Consider the following 16,428-nt stretch of genomic DNA (forward strand, 5'->3'; position numbering starts at 1 on the left):
AAATCCTTTAAAACATAATTACAGAATGTAACTAAAAGATGCTTAGTTTTATATTGTTAGACTGAAGTAATGTTCTTCAGTTTGTACCAGGTTTTTTTGGGGGAGGGGTGTTGGAGGAGGAATTATGTTCTTAAATAGTGAAAGACTTAGATTAGATTTTTAAGTGATTTTGTTTGTCTGAGTTACATAATTTTAAATACATTGCCTATTAATAATGTGTGGTCAATGAGTGTTCTTCTAAGTTCATTTTTCTAGTCTGGGCATCTGAATAAACCACAATTTAGAACATTAAAATTAGAAATTGGTCTCACAAGTGTTTTGGTGGAGAGGGGCACCTCATGGGCATGGATCAGTGTGTGTCTGTTTACAGATAAAGGCTGTGAGTCTCCATAGTCAGAGGAGTGCAGAGGTTCTGTGTCTTTACCATCATGTGTGTGTTCTTATTTCACTTAAGCACAGGAACTTTGGTCAAGTTACAAAAATGAATATGCAAGACAGGTATTGAAGGGTGATAACATTTGTGGGCATGATTTATCCATGGTGCTTGCAGGAAATGAAGCTGCACCTAAAGTACACATTTGTGTTCTTGTGTCCTAATCTGTTTAGTGCTTGTGGTTTTCCAAAGCTGGAGTTGTCTTCTTTGGTTGTTTGGTTTCCACACATTGTGTATTTTCCATTCTTAAATCTTAGGGAGCAAACACTTGAAAAATCAGTATCTTGGTGTTGCTGCAGTGAATCTTTACATAAATGCTTCGTTTTTGATGGTTCCTAGTGTTGCTTTTTTCTTAGAAAAAAGCAGAGCCTGTTTGTGTTCCAGTGGCCTGTTAGCCCAAGGCAAGATGAATCAACCAGAATTTTTCCTTTAGTGAGGAAGAGGGATGCAGGGGTGGTGATTGGTGAAATTGGTTGCTAAGTAGAGCTAATATTCTGTTGAACAGAGCTGTTCTTAGCACTGATTTCCAGGTTAGTCTTGGCCATGGCTGTGGAATAAAATGTAAGCTTTTATTCTTTTTTCTGCTTGCTTTTGTTTCTCAGAATGAAGGGCCATGTGAAATTGATTTCTCTTTGTATGTCCCTCCTCACCAGTTCTTCAGAAATTACAGGGCATCAGGGAGCGTGGTAAATGAGCTACGTGATTAAATTTTTAAATCTTAGAACAGCTTTGTCCGGGATGAAAATCCCAAAATTTCAAATTATTTCTTTGTTATAGGTTTTCTTTAAAATATTGCTTGATTTACATTTGTAAGATTAATAATAAATATACTTCTGCGTTGACATTTCATAAAACAAAATTATAATCTTAAGGAATGCATTGCCCACAACAGTGTACTTACCATGGCAGTGTTACTTTTATTAAACCATTTATCATTTTAATGTTGTGTATTCTGACTCTTAAGGATTTTTATCTTTTTCTTCAAAGAAAATGAAACAAAACAAATTGAACATTCATTTTTCTTCCCTACAGCATTATCTGCATACCAGAGGTACTACAGTTTACAATCTGACTACTGGAAGGTCTGTATATGCTCTTTTTTTTTTTCATTATTTTTAAAATGTGTTACTGTAAATGTTCAATTTTTTGAAGTAGATTCTGCTCAATATAAGTTTGGCTTATCTACCTGCAATGACTTTTTGTCACATTAATTGAGTCTTAATGTAAATGTTCACATGTATGTGCAATTCATTATAAATGTCAGTATAAATATATCTTTAAGTCATGTATTGAAAAGGCAGCTCAGTTAAGCTGACAGGTTTTAAGTATTTTTTGTTGCCATCATTATCCATTATTTCAGGTTTGTGTTTTTATGTAGCACAGGTACTTGGATGTGTGTATGGAGAGCAGCAGAGCCACTTGAAAGCTGCTGTGCAGGCATTGGACTGGGAGTAGGAAAAATGTTCTCAGGTTGCTTTTTGTTTCCACAGCCACCAAATTCTTTCAAGTCCTTTTCAGTATTTTAAATAGCACTTTTACGTCAGACAGGAGCAGATCCTGTTGGTGTAGCTGTCTTTTCTGTAAGTAGAGGTATTGTGTCTGTAAGTAGAGGTATCATGACTTCAGATGAATAAAATTGAAAAAATTCTTGCAATGGCATTGTCAGAAGTTGTCAGCATTGGTGTATTGTCACATGAAATAATTTGGAGCTCCTGGCTGAGAAAGAAGTGCAGCAAAGCATGGAACACATTAGATATTTGTGTGGTCTTGAGCAGCTGTTTTCCTTAGAAATGTGGATAAATGCATCTATCAGATAGGGAGGGCTCATGAAGAGCTCTTGGTACCACACAGAGATGGTATTAGAGAAACATTTTTGTGTTCTTTGCATTTACAGGGACTGTAACAATGCTCTGAAAAACACTGTGGTAGCTTCTCCCATTTGGCACAGGATGGGGAGAAAGGCAGGGTAAATTGAGGGTGGAAGAGTGAACTGCAACAAGTGTTTTATAGAAGATAAAAAAGAGAGCTCCAGTTGGAGGATCCTAGGGGAATTTTTGGTATTGTCTTGTAAAACTCAAACAGGAGTTGTGCAAGTTCCATATTTCAGTGTACCATTTTGGACTTGAAGGAAGTTTTTCCAGAAGTAACCCCTGCAGTTTTAAAATTACAACAATAAAAACATTATTCTGTTCTTCTTACTTGTTCTTGGAGAGCTGCTTTAAAGATTGCTGTAAATAAGTCTTGAAATCAATCAATTAATTAAAAATCAATTGTAATGGTTTCTGTTGTTTTTACTCTTTCACGTTAATCATGTCAGAATAGTTTATGACTGGAATTATCTTTTCTGGTTTTTATTCCAATGGCTCATTATTAAAATAAGTGGTAGGTGATTACTAAGTTATTTCCCTTGCATTTTCAGAGTTCAGTGTGGAATGTGAATAATTATATGTATTTTGATAGGTGTAGGTTGTTTTCACAGTGGCTCAGAATATTACCTGCACTTAAAAAAATGTAAACTCTGACTGTTTTGCAGTTTCATCTCAATTGATGGCAATAAATTTTCTGTTTGTATACAATGTGTGATATTTTAAGACACCTTTTTCTTGTATATATCTCCAGAATTTTACCATTCAGGGATCAGTTTGAACAATTCCAGTTGCAAGCATGAGAGCATTGCTTGCAGTTGACAAAAGAATATTTTGCGATCTGCAAATTAAAAATCCAACCCAAGAAGAAGAAACCAAAAACCAGTAATTTTTCTTCTTTTCTTAGGCTCTTCTGGGAAGGATCTAATTGTGAGCTTACTTAGAAATGTGTAGCTCCAAGTGGTTCTTTTCCTATAATCTTGGGAGATTTTGTTAATTTTGATATTCATGAAAAAGAGCCTGAAAAACTCCAAACCATTTCTCAGCTAATAACTTTTTTACTGAAAGTGGTAAAAATCACAGGTGGATCATATTTCATCTTGTTAATGGATGATGAAACTATTCTGGAGTTGGCAGTGGGAAGCTGCCTGGATTGGGTCTAGAGAAAGAGAGAGAGAGAATTTATTGTTTCTTGTCATCCTTAATGCCCTGTATCTGTGAGAAACCATTTAGTCAGGAATAGCAAGTTTATGGTGTATTTTTGGGCACACTTCTATGCTGGTTTGTTCTACTTTGTGACTTTTTTCTCCCAAAGAGATACAGATGGCAAAAAATTCAGTCAAATTTCCTTATTTTAGTGTTGAGGAATTTTTAAAAAGTTTTTTTTTCTTCTTTTTTTTTAGTTTTTACAGGGATGGATGTCATCAGTGAAGTTGTTGGAATTTGTGATAGTAAAGGAAGGAAGAGAGAGAAGGGTGTGAAGGAAGGGTGGTATTTGTGAGCTGTGAGGGAGCTGCCTGGAGAGGTCTGGGAAGCTGGAGAGTGCTGAATCACATGAAGGTTATTACATAAGGCAGGGCTGAAGTCAGACAGGAGCAGCCTTATAAACTTGGGCATTTTATCTGAAATTACATTTTATCTGTCGTGCAGTGCAAATTTAAGTGGTTGAAATAAGTGTCCTCTATGTGCTCTGTTTTTTAAAGAGGGAACTTACAGAAGAATTGTGAGAGTTTTCAGATTGCTTTGGGTGTAGTTTGGCCTCCTTTTATAAAGTATTTTTGCTCTGTGCTACTTCAGATTTTTAGAGTTTCATGGGGTTGGTTATTAAGTGTTATTTTCATGCATTGTTCATTTCATGATATGCAGTCTATATTTCCTTTCATGAAAAAGGCATTTTAAATTTTTTTGTTCCCCCATAGATTTTTTTTGATGGTCTGAATTTTCATAGATTTTTCTGATGGTCTATCTGAAACAACCAGGTTGTTTTCTGTCAGATTTTGATGCATGGGTTGTTTTGTTGCTATTACAGTAAGCGTTGTGTTGATCGTGTGGAACAAAAAGAGAAGGAAAAAACGCTTTATAAAATATATTCTGGATATATACTCTAGTGACAGGATGAAGGTGAAAGGTTAGGAAGATGCTGTATTTTGCCATTTAGCAGATCAATACTCCCTCTGTGCTGATGAGATATTATTTCCTTTCAAAGAACTATTTGTATGGATAGTTTTGAAGGTGTTGTGTTGCACTGTGCCACATATTTCTAAGTAGACCATTTTTTGCTGTAATCTTTGGGTGCTCACAGATCAGTGTAAAATATCCTGGAAAATTTCTGCAATTTTTGACTACAAAAGCACTTTGCTACCTCAACTCAGCATTTAAAAAAAATCGACTTGAAATTATTTGACTTGAAATATCTCAACTTGCATAAAAGCCAATCTGACTTTCATTCTTGCATTCAAGTAGTTCTCTCAATGTTTCTTATGTGCCTATGCTAAAAAGCTAAAATAAATCTCCCCTTCTGTGCAATGTACTTCATTCTGATTTCCTTTTAAAACTCCCCTGTGTCAACGTGTTGGGGGAGGTGAGGAGGACTGTGGGGGATGAACAGATACAAAGGGCAGTTCAGGAGAGGGAGACAACAGCTAGAACTGCAACTTGTACATGTTGATGCTCCTGGGAAAATAAAGATATCAAGTGGAAATGTCTGCCATGATTATCAGTTTTGACATATTCTGAGGAGGCAGGATTAGAAGCTCAGCAAGGAGTAAGATATTCCTGATTTTATCCAAACATGATGGCAGATATCTGGCACCTGTAGGAAGTTATTTTAATCATCTTGTGGTTGTATTATAATGGACTTGATCATGCTGAACTCTTTTATATAATACCTGAGTTTTGATAGGGCTGTCCTGGAGGAACTCCATTGCATGAGTGAATTAGTGTAAGCGTGTAAAACATCTGGGTCTGTTGCACTGACATGGTTGGCCAGGGCAGGAGAGACCCAAAAACTCTTTTCCACAGATTTGGGGCTTCAAGAGTGTCAGTGCTCACTAAAATGATTCCTGGGAGAGTTCCTGAGAGAGGACCCTGGTTATCCAGTATTCAGATTAGTTCTCTGCTTAGGCATGGCACTGCTGTTGCAGTCCTTGTCTGGTTTGATAATCTTGATTATCAAGATTTGTGACCTTTGTAGGTAGGTGAGTGTTCACAAATTATCAGTTAGGAATTGTGTGCCTGCAGTTGTAGCAGCACAGTTTGAATAAATAAAAACCTTTTGGTACAGCTGTGTTAGGGAGCAGAAAATTCCTTTATGCTGAAGTGTTTGAATGTCTATTAGGGACATCTCTGTGCTTGGGGAATGAATGTGAAGATTTCTAGACACTTAAATTCAGGGGATTGTGGACAAGTTATGAGAAACATGGCAACAGCACTGCTGAAGTCCATTCTTCTGTGTTAATTCATCAAAGTCTAGCCTGGTTTAAGTATTAAGTAAATCCTGCTGGTTTAAGAATTTTTAAGAAAAAAGTGTGTTTTATCAGAATAACAGAGTATGCAGGTACTTGAACATTTCTATTCACATGTGAATAAATTGAAGGATTGACAAGGCGCAGAATTTAGAAATGCATCTTAAAATGTTGGACGTTACTGTGAAAATGACTTAGTTCTTTTTCAAGGTTGGCTTTACTTTGGAATAGGATGCTAGACCTTGGATTGAGGGTGCCTGAGAAAGAAAAGAGACCTCAATTTATTCAGCTGCACTCAAGTGTAGTGTCTCTTTATCAAGCAGTGCTTGGAGTGGATCAGTCAGGAAGTCTGACTGTTCCTTGAAATGTTTAAGGAACACTTAATTAGTGAGTTACATCCTCCAACATGAATTCAGATATAGAATTCTTGTTAGCTGTTGACTTTTGTTGGAAAGTTGCCTAGAAGGAAAGTAAATCTGTCAGGAACTTGTTATCATTTTATGAAAATGGCCTTAATCACCCTTCTCTTTAATAAAGATTTCATTTGTGTGGACAAGGTGAAAACATCAAAGAGGTTTGGTAAACCCCAGGAAGGGTTTTCAAAGACCTAATTCTGTGTTACAAATGCAAATGTGGTACAAACTGAATTTACAGTTGCAAGGCTATACAGTAGAATATTAAATGGTTGTGTTAAGAAAAAAATAGAGAAATTGAAGAGGGGGAAGTAAATCCCCTAATTTTGCAGCAAGGTGAGAGGTGTGAGTTTAGTTCTGGAAAGCCCCTGTTTGGTACTCCCCTATCTATGTTTACTGAGAGTAGAATAAATGACTGTCTAAATTTTTACCTTTTGTCATATTTATTTCCTAAACTATTCTTGAAAATAAAATATATGTCTATATATATGTCTATGTATATACAAATGTGAGAATATCCCCTCACTTTTCTCAGGTAATCTTTATAAAACAGAGAAGAATCCAAAACTGTACAGAGGAAAAAACTTCCAAAAACCAAACCAGAAAAACAAACAAAAAACCCAAACCAAAATCCTCCGACCTGAATTCTCTTCAGAAAGCCAAATGCCAAAGGAAAATTCAGTTGTGTATGTGGGTGCTAATCATGGAAGAGGGATATGATCTCAGTCTGTTCTGTTGTTAGTTTGTTGCAGAAAGCAATTTTATAACACTCCTTTTTGTGCTGAGCTGAAGTGTATTTGAGTGCCAGGTAGTATTTTAAAATGCTGTTCTATAATTAGAGCTATGTAGAAATTTCTCAAGCTTATGGCTAAAACCCTTGTAATTAGTAGAAAGGCCTTTTTTGTTCCAAAGAGCTAAAGTAACTAAAGACCATGGGTGTTAGTTTTTAAGTGTGACCTGTTGCTTGTTTTAATTGTTTTATGCAGCTTTTTTTTCATTCCTCTACTTTTTTTCCATTTTGTTTGGTGAAATGACTTTTTTTTGTATGCTTCCTTAATGCTATAAAATGGGAAAATAATTTAAAAAACATGATTCTTTAATTTTGTCTGTTTTGAAGTCTCTTTTTCTCCAGACTGTAAGTCTGTTTCTTCCTTTATAAACAGTTGGACAAAAAGCAATTACTAGACATACTGATAACAGCAAATAAGAGAACATTTTGCACCTTGGAGATCCTTTAGAAGACAGCAATTTTCCACTTCATTGACTCACAACTGTTTTATTTCTGCAGTAAACTCAAAAAACCAAGTAGTTTTTTAAACAGAATTCATCAAAAATTTCATTATTTTTTAATTAGATATAAATGCTTGGATTAATTGAAACAATGCAGTTGTCTAGGATCAGTAGAAATTGTTGGAACAAAGTTGGAGAGGTAGGGTGATTTGTTAACACTGCTTTTTATTCAAGCCCTTAGGTTTTTGAAACTTTTATTTTAAAGAAAACGTGATTCTGTATAAAGAGATAAATTTCCCCTTAAGGGTCCTCAGAGAACAACATCTTAACAATTACACAAAAAGGCTTTAATATAAATTATTGCCCCATAGCAACTCAAGATACCTACACAAAAAGCAAAAACAAACAATCTGTTTGATCAGAAGATGTTTAATCAGAGAAATGTTGGGAAAAACTGATCAGGAAAGCAAATTTCAAAAATTCTCAGTGAAGCTGAAGTTTGCTGAGATGCAGACACTGCAAAAGGGACTGGCAGATGCAGCAGTGACCTACACATGGGTACATGAAAAACCTGCAATTCAGGATGTATTTGCAAGTCAAAATGACAGGGTAGGAATAGAATAAATAGAAAGAGGAAATAGAGATTCAGAAAGTGAAAAATAACATCAGGAATTAAATAAATATTCAGTGTCTCTGTGAAGCATGGAGATATTAATAATACCTTCTATATGCTCTTTAATTCTGCCTGACAATATAATGGTTGTCAGTGAAGCACATGGGATTCTGCACCACCCCTCACTTTTCACTAAAACAGGTTTTTGGATTTCGGTCCTTTCACTTGAAGGATCTTGATGAAGACATTCTGGTTATGTTCGGAGAAGGTATAAAATACAACTGAAAAATAATACTCTCAAGACTTCTGCTGTAGACAGAGAGAGACAAGCATGATGACTTTGTGTTATGGAAAAGAAAATGAAAAACAGAGATAATTTTGTCCTGGTTTTTAGATGCTGATGAGAGTAGATCAACATAATGGAGATAAAAAGCATTTTTATGGGATTTAATGGGGATAAGCATTTTCCAGGAGACTGTTGGGGAAAGCAGTCTGGGAATAGTCTGAGTCTGATACTGTGTGATAATGCAGGATGGGAAGTGATTGTGTCCATAAAAAGAAAAAAGGAGGGGGAAGGTTGAGGAGAGAAAAATCTGTAAGGCCAAGTGAGATTGAACAAATAATATGAGGAAGAGGAAAATGTGTCAAGAAGGAAGAATGGCAGGATGTGGGGGAAGGAAAATTCTGGCTTTGCTGAGCATTAGAATGAAAGAAAATGAGAAAAGAAAACTCAAACTTTAGGGGTAACAGCATATGGGGAGAAGGGAGGAAGGTATATATAGAATAATACCAGAATGGATTGTGAGAGATCTGAACTGAGACTTTTGCCAGCTTTTTCCCTAACCATGACCTCTGTGTTGTATATTCACCAGGCACACTGGGAGAGATTACAAATTAAAAAAGAAAAATTCAAGGAAGATGTTTAAGCATTCAGGTGAGGAAGAGCCCTTTATAATTTTCCACCAAAGAGCCTGGATGGCCTCTGTTTTGAGGAAGGAGTAAGAAAGTAGAGTGTGAAGCCCTGAGGATCACTCAGGGAATTAAATAAACAGATAATAAAAATTAGGGGTGTTTAGAGTGGAACAAAAGTGACAGGACTTCAGCTGGTACGACCGAGCTTTGTGCCCTGACCTTGCTGGAGATCCCCTGGCAAGGGGAGAAGTGACTTAAGATGACCAAGACTCCACTCTCAGTAATTAAATAACAAAGATTTTTTATGTGTGTAGCTGTTACTGCAGATGGTGATAACAATTTACTGCCACAAAATAAAGGGGTTTACAGTAATAAAGGATGTAGCAAATGCACAAAGTCTTTGCTGAAATGCTGATGGGAAATAGAAGAGAGAATATTTTCCATAATAATTAGGTTTTGGGGGTGCAGTGCATGAGAGCAGTTCTGGTGAAAACTTCACTTTAATCCTGTGATATACTGGCATAACAAAAAGTGGGAAAATGAAATGCAGCACATAGAGCATCATCACAGTAACAGATTTTAAAAGATTATTGATACATTTAGATCATGAGCTTGTCCCTTTAGTATGTCAGGGTGGATGGAAATTGCATTTTAGAAGATATTGCAAAAGACAGAGAAGTTGTTAAAAGATGAAGACCCAAGAGAAATTTGGAGTATGAAGACTAAATGAAGGGCTAAATTTGTGATTTGTGCACCTTGTAATCTCTTTTCTCTATTGAAGTGCTTGGTAGCTTTGGTAACACTGTAAATGGGGTTATGTCAGCAATCCCATAGCTGTGATCAGTTAGCATGATTAATCTGTGACGTGAAAAATTTGGATTTTTAAATCTAAACTGTGTTTATCCAGATTGGGATTCTGTCTCTTAATGGTAGAAGGTATGCCTTCAAAATACTTCAGAGAAATTTATTAAAAAATAAGGGAAATGCTGGAATGCTGGAAAGGTAATGAGATTGTGCTGCCAATAACACTTGGTTGTAAATGCACAAAAAATAGAGCAAATTAATAACTGTATTTGGGTTTAAGAGAAAAACATTTTAGTGTTGCATGCTAAAAATAAATGTAATTTTTTGAAAGTCAGTAAAGCAGACAAGTTGAAAGAACTATCTTTTTCTTTTTTATAAAACATGTTGTTAAATTAATGCCAGCAAGAAAGATTAAGAAGGAAATGTGTTATTTCATGCTGTTTAATTAGAGGAAAGCACAGCTGATTTCTTGTTTAGAAAAGAACATATGTTCATCCAGGTATTTCTTAAGGAATAATGATTCTAAAGAGTCATAGATTGGGGTTTTGTGCATTGTGGGGGAGGTGTGGGTATGTGTGTGTCTGAAATTCTGTCCCTCTTGCAGCTAAAACACAGAATTCTTAGGTAGTTCCATCAAAATATGGCAATTGTTAATACAGACAAATAATGCAGCATGTCCAATTTTGTGTACAGGAGAACTGTACAAGGATCTAATAAAGAACTCTTACTAGGTGAGTTGTGTAATGAAATTAAGACAAGAGGGTGTCTTCCCTCTCCTTGAAAGGTATCAAGACAAGGTGTAAAATCTTAAAAGACTATGACTGGCGAATTTAATAAATTTTGACATGTTGTCTTTGAGCTCATAATTAATTTGATTAATTAGCTTTTTTAAATGTCTCTTTTTATTAACTGTCATCACACAAAACAAAGGAATCCCCCTCTGCATGTAATTCACATGCTCCTGTTTGGGTCCCAACAAGCTTTAGATGTTTTTAGGGAGCACTCTTGTTACTCTGTGTTTAGGAATATCTTGCATTTGCCCAAAATTAGAAGAAAAATTATTTCAACGTCTGCAGTTCTGATTGTTTTTTGCTGTGCATTCATTCATTAAGCTACTCATCCCCTTTTAATCAATGGATTTATAAGAACTCAGAAATTTGAAATATCTAATATATTGAAAGTGTTAAAGAGGAAATAATGTGTTGTGGGGAAAAATGTCCTGGGGTCAGGAGGAAGAGGAGGCAAGACAGAACCTCTGAGGGAACACTGTCCCCTCATCCTGGAAATGGCTTTTGTTTCCAGACAGTGTTCATTATGTTTTCTAATGGGGACTTCACCCTGGAAATTCAGCAGGAATGCTCCTCTTGTCCCTCTGTATGTGAGATCTCTGTCTGGAAGCCCAAACACTCTGGGGGAAAATAACACAAGTATCATCAGGATTGATGGAAAAGTCTCTTCAGAAAAGCTTTTTATTCACATGGAATTCTCCTGCTGCAGAAGTTTCCTTTGTGCAGAATAAAAACGGACATCAAAAATGTGCTAGTATTTAGATTAATAGCATGCTTCCCTTCTTCAGCCCCTTGGATGAGGAGTGAGGATGCTGAAATATTAAATGTGCTGGAGTGTGGCAGCGGAGAAACTCAGCAGTTGGGAATGCTCGGAGAGAGGCGTTCGTAGTTGAGTAGAACATTCTGACTCCAACAGGGGATGCATCTCCAGCAGGCAGGAGTAATACTTGAATGTTGATAAAGTTGAGTGACCAAATGTCTCATTTTCTAAATAGAAACAATTATTTTGGAAATGCTTGTGATGGTTTTTCAAAAGCCTGTTGTTTGTAGAAGCCGCAGTAATGGCAAATGACTTGGTACTTTGTGTGATTGCTCCTTCCTTGCATGGAAAAGGTAAAAACAAAACCCATCACCCTGGTTTTCATATTTCTATTCTGTAGATTCCTGTTTGATCTATAACATGATACAGTGTCTCATTAATGAATGACTTCTCTTCAGAAAGGCTTCTTTTACATTTTAAGATTCATTCTTTAAAAAGAGGAAATGTTTGCTGAGTTTCAAAAACAAAGAATTGCTTTATTTTGCAAATTTTGTGGGTTTGAATTTGCTCTCTCTGGAACTGGCATCTCAGTTGTTTTTTTAAATATTCTTTCAAGCATATACCTAATTGAAGTTGAGCTTGCATCCTTTCCTCCTTTTCTGAAGGATGCAGATTCAGCTTCGTCCGTGTGGTGGGTGTGGGTGGGAGAGCAGTGGTGGAAGTGTGAGTGGATCTATTGCAGGTGGGTGGAGAAGGCAGCAGGTGGGAGGATGGGGACACAAAGAGCTTGGGGTCTCCTTAAAGACTCTCTGAGCAGCCTGTGTGAGGCAAATAAGTTCATGCTTTGAAGAAAAGGCAGAAAATTCAAAATGGTTTTAGATTAATGTTTGAGCATGGTTGTGCTCTGAAATAAATGGAGCTATTTTTCTTTTTTTTTTTCCTCATTCAGTCTTTTTTTTATTGAGTTTTACTTAGTATTTTTCTTACCAAAGCATTAATTTAGACTCTTCAGAATTCTCAGGGTCATCCAGAAAGCAGCAATAAAAGCTGTATTAGCAGACATCATAACTACACTGATGCTGTTTAACATGTTTTCTAAAAATACTTCAGGTCTTGTTTTTCTCTCCTCCCAAGGAATATTTGGTTCCATTTCATTTATTTACCTATTGGACTCTTGATTATTTGAGTCACACAGAGATCTGTTTCCAGGTATCTTGATGATGGAATCAGAATTTTATGAACTTTTTCTGTAAACAAGCTGGAAAATCTGATTCCAATGCTGGTAAACACTGTGGAAAGGGAAATGGGTTTCAGTCATATCTGCAGTTTAGAAAAGAAAGAAGATGGTAAGCTGATTATAATTCTGAAATATTTTTAAAGCTAAGGGATGGAAACCCATAGAGGTGGCAGAGAAGGGGAGATGTCTTTACACAAGGCCTGCTGGTATTTTCTGTGTTTTCTACTGTAGGAAATTCATGCCTGCTGCATCTTTTAGAAGGTTTTCTATCACTGGTTATATGGAAAGTTGCATTAGTTTTGCAGAATGCTGCAGACTCACGGTTTAAATTGTTTCAAAAAGCAGATGAACAATTTCAGGGAAGAAAAATCCATTAAGAGCAATTAAATACAATGACATTTTGTTTGGCTTTAGAAACCTTTGAATATCTCCACAAATCACTGGAGGTTAGGATGGTATTCTTGCCAAGGGGAGGCTTAAAATAATGATAGAAAAGGAAATGAAGTTACCCTTACATGTAACTGCAACAGCAGCATTTTAAAAGTTCAGTGTTACTTCTGAATTGTGTGATAGCCTGTCCATTCCCTCCAGGATCACCTACAGGTAGTTGTGTTTCCATTTGCTGACAGAGTCTTTACCTTTTGCACAGGAAGGGTGATTTTCTGATTAAGTGCAATCATTGGATGTTGTCTGGAACAGAAGCTATACAAGAATCAAGAATTTCAGTACATGATCTCTTCTCTCCCCCTGAAATCCATAAAAATACAGTAATATAAATGAAATCATCCATCTAGTTCTTAATGGAGCATTATAATCCTGTCTCAATTCTGGCTTTGATCTCAAAATCTGGGCAAACAGAGCCCTCTGTCTGTCTGAATCATGTAAGAAAAGCTTGTCTCGAAGGCACTTCATTTCTCTCAGGATGAGTGAGATTGAGAGGAATGTAAGCCTTTGTCTCTCCTAAACTTTCTTCCCTGTGCATTGTTGTCAGACAGATTCCTTGGGAGTCTCTCCTGGATCACCATGGCTGTAATGATGACTTTTATAGAGTGAGGATCTGTAGGTTCTGCTTGCTGGTGATTTTTCCTGACTTGGGCTTTCATTAAAGAGCAAAATGAAGCAAACAGATGATGAATGTCACTTGTGAGGTCAAGGCAAACCCAGATGGGTGCTGTCACAGGAAGGCACCTTACTTAAACTGAGAATAAATATTAAGTGCTGATTGGAAAAACATGTAAAATGAAAATGGTTTTGAAGGGGCACAACTGATATTTTTTTATTTGTTTTTTTGCGTGCTTCTGTTCAGTGGTTCTCCTAATTCTAGTGTTTTGCTAGACATGTAGCTCCGAATTCCTGTGGCATCTCTCTGTGTTCTTTGTTAACTAACCTCCTGAACCTTGATTTTTTTATCTTCCTCTGGAATTCTGGTTGTGTATCCTTAGTCTTAAAGCCTGTGCATACAAACTGGGAGATGTGTGTGGTTTGAGATGTTCTGGTGATTGAAGCTCAGGAGCAAGTGCCAGGGCTAGGACTTTATTACATGTCTGGAACCCAGGGAGTCACTGAGGTGTTGGAGCAGTGTCTTGAGGCACAGATTTGTCCATGGTGACTCATTGTTCTGGCTGGGAAAAGAAGGTGGTCAACAGTTTTGTAATCATTGGGAAGAATGTCCCAAATGATCTGCCATGTCCACAAGGGATTACTCTGTCCTTAGTGGAAAAAAATGTCCTGTCTGTGTTGTGTCAGTCAAATATGAGGTGAATAACAGTTCATTGGTCTGGACTGTCAAACCCAGCGAAGTCCAGAAGTTGATTTTCTCCTGAGGCACTTGGGTAGATTTGACTTCTAGAAGCAGAGGATGAAGGGTGGGATGGCTGTGGCTGAGAAAGTCACAGATCTCATAAAGCCAGGTTAAGGCAAAATCCTTGATGGAGAAACACCCATTTCACTTAAATGCAGGTAAATAAGACAGGACTTAAACAGATTATTAGCCTGAGATTTCTCTTTGTTTACCTAAAAGAATCTGAATTTTGGGCCTGAAAAGTATTTATTGGATGCCAGACATGTAGTGAAGACATTAAACAGGTTTAAAAGTGCTTGAGAGACATGGTGTATTATGAAGAGAAACTGAGAAGTAGAATATAGTAGAATTAGATAAGTAATTACCACCCTAAACAATTAAATATGGCCTGGACTTTCTAAAGCACATCCTGAAGTGGATGTGATTGAGTTTAAGAAGAGGATCAAATGTAATATTGAAAACATGTTAAAAAGAGAGAAGTAACACAAAACCTCTTATCCTAAATGCTTCTGGAAGACATCAAGCACAAATTGGACCTTCCAGAAAATGGATTTATATTTTCTTCTTTGCCCTGATGTTGATCATGAAGAGACCTTTTTAGGCTCCCTGCCTGCCCTGTTCCCTGTCTACCAGAGCAGGCATTCTGTGGCTGTGGTTTATCTCCCAAGGAGTAAATTTTCTGTATTTTATGTTGGGAGTTCTTTCTAGCAGAGCAGTACTTAGATAGCCTTAATTCCCATAATCTTCCTATGTTAGCACTTGTTCTATGGTAGATTTGAGAGACAAATTTCTTCTTTTGTTAAGCAAAGTACTGTTAAGAGATGGATAATTTCCAGGCTGGATGATTATGCCTTCCCATTTTGGGATGTGCTAAGTGACCACAAGGTGATGATCCCAGGTTTACAAAGCTGCTCTCATCATTCTCTTCATGGCCTGGAACTGTCTTTCTGTGGGTGTGAATTACTTCATCTTTGATATCTTCAATTGAGAAATGGTCCTGAAATTGCTTAATAATAGACAACTGGGCTTTAGAAGAAAGTGTGAAAAAGCTGAAAAGTATTTTTTTAAAATGTTACTCTAAATAACAAGGTAGATTCAGATTACACTTTATAATAATCACATGTTCAGAAAAGATGGGAAGGAAAAATCCCACCTTTTTGGAGCTAAGAAAATGAATGTAAATTGGTGTATATTAGACAGTGTCATGGAAAAGTTGTAAATGTGGGGCTGATATGGTGGTTTTGTATAGGAGGTATTTAGGGAAGTGATACAAAAATCTCTGTAATTGACAGTCTGTGGAACCATTAGAAACGGTTCCTATATACACTTCTGTGAAAAACACATGTTGAAGATGAAAAATCTTGGGAAAGTTGAGGAAAATAATAGTGAAAAGTAATAATGATTTTAATGACTGGAAGTGAAAGTGAACATTTGTATTGTGAAACAGAAGATAAATTTTGAATGTTGAATGGTACAGATTTAAAGTACAGAAAAAGATTTTGGAGAATTATGATAGCAAGTTCAGTTTCATATGGCATGTTGATATATTTAAATAGTAGTATTTGAAAGTATTTCTATCCACCATCTCACAACTCATGGTCTTGAGGGAACTGGTCAGAAAAAGTAGAGTATGAAGAAGAAGTTGAAAGCCCAAACAGTATTTCGTTTAATTAAGAACAATATAGAAGCCTGTACTGGAAGGATGGTCTTATATAAAGGATAAGTATAGTTCAGTGTGACATTTTTCTGAAATCCAGTCATCCTCCTCTCTAAAGCAGAACAGAAGAATGAAATTTCAGACAAATTATCAAAGCATTACCCAAGAACTGTTTGCAGAGGAGATTCTGCTGACTCTTGCAAGCCTGAGGAGGTGTCCAGTCACACCAAGGAGCAGCAATTACAACCTCAAATTAATTTGTGGAACTCAGCAAGGTGTCTTTAAAATAAGAGCCCTCTGAGATTTGCAAAAGGATGTTGAATTAACAGAGGAGGAGAAAATCCCCATTTGATGATGTTGGTTAATTTGCCCTCTTATTGTCCTCTTGTCTCTCCTCTTTCAGCCTGTCAGCTGAGCTTAGAATAAACTGCTCCAGAGGAAAAGATTTTAA

The 16,428-nt window shown here is 36.5% G+C and overlaps 1 protein-coding gene across 6 annotated transcripts in view; it reads left to right on the forward strand.

Moving 5' to 3' along the window:
• The window catches only part of KDM6A (lysine demethylase 6A), a 153,230-nt gene that overhangs the window by 44,303 nt on the left and 92,499 nt on the right, over positions 1-16,428 (forward strand). For all 6 annotated transcript variants that reach the window (XM_058043110.1, XM_058043121.1, XM_058043111.1 and 3 more), the window contains exon 4: positions 1,466-1,515. In XM_058043110.1, coding sequence (XP_057899093.1) covers positions 1,466-1,515 — 50 coding nt within the window. The remainder of the gene's footprint in view (positions 1-1,465; positions 1,516-16,428) is intronic.

The sequence above is a fragment of the Melospiza georgiana genome, chromosome 2 (genome assembly GCF_028018845.1).
Source record: "Melospiza georgiana isolate bMelGeo1 chromosome 2, bMelGeo1.pri, whole genome shotgun sequence".
Taxonomy (NCBI): Eukaryota; Metazoa; Chordata; class Aves; order Passeriformes; family Passerellidae; genus Melospiza; species Melospiza georgiana.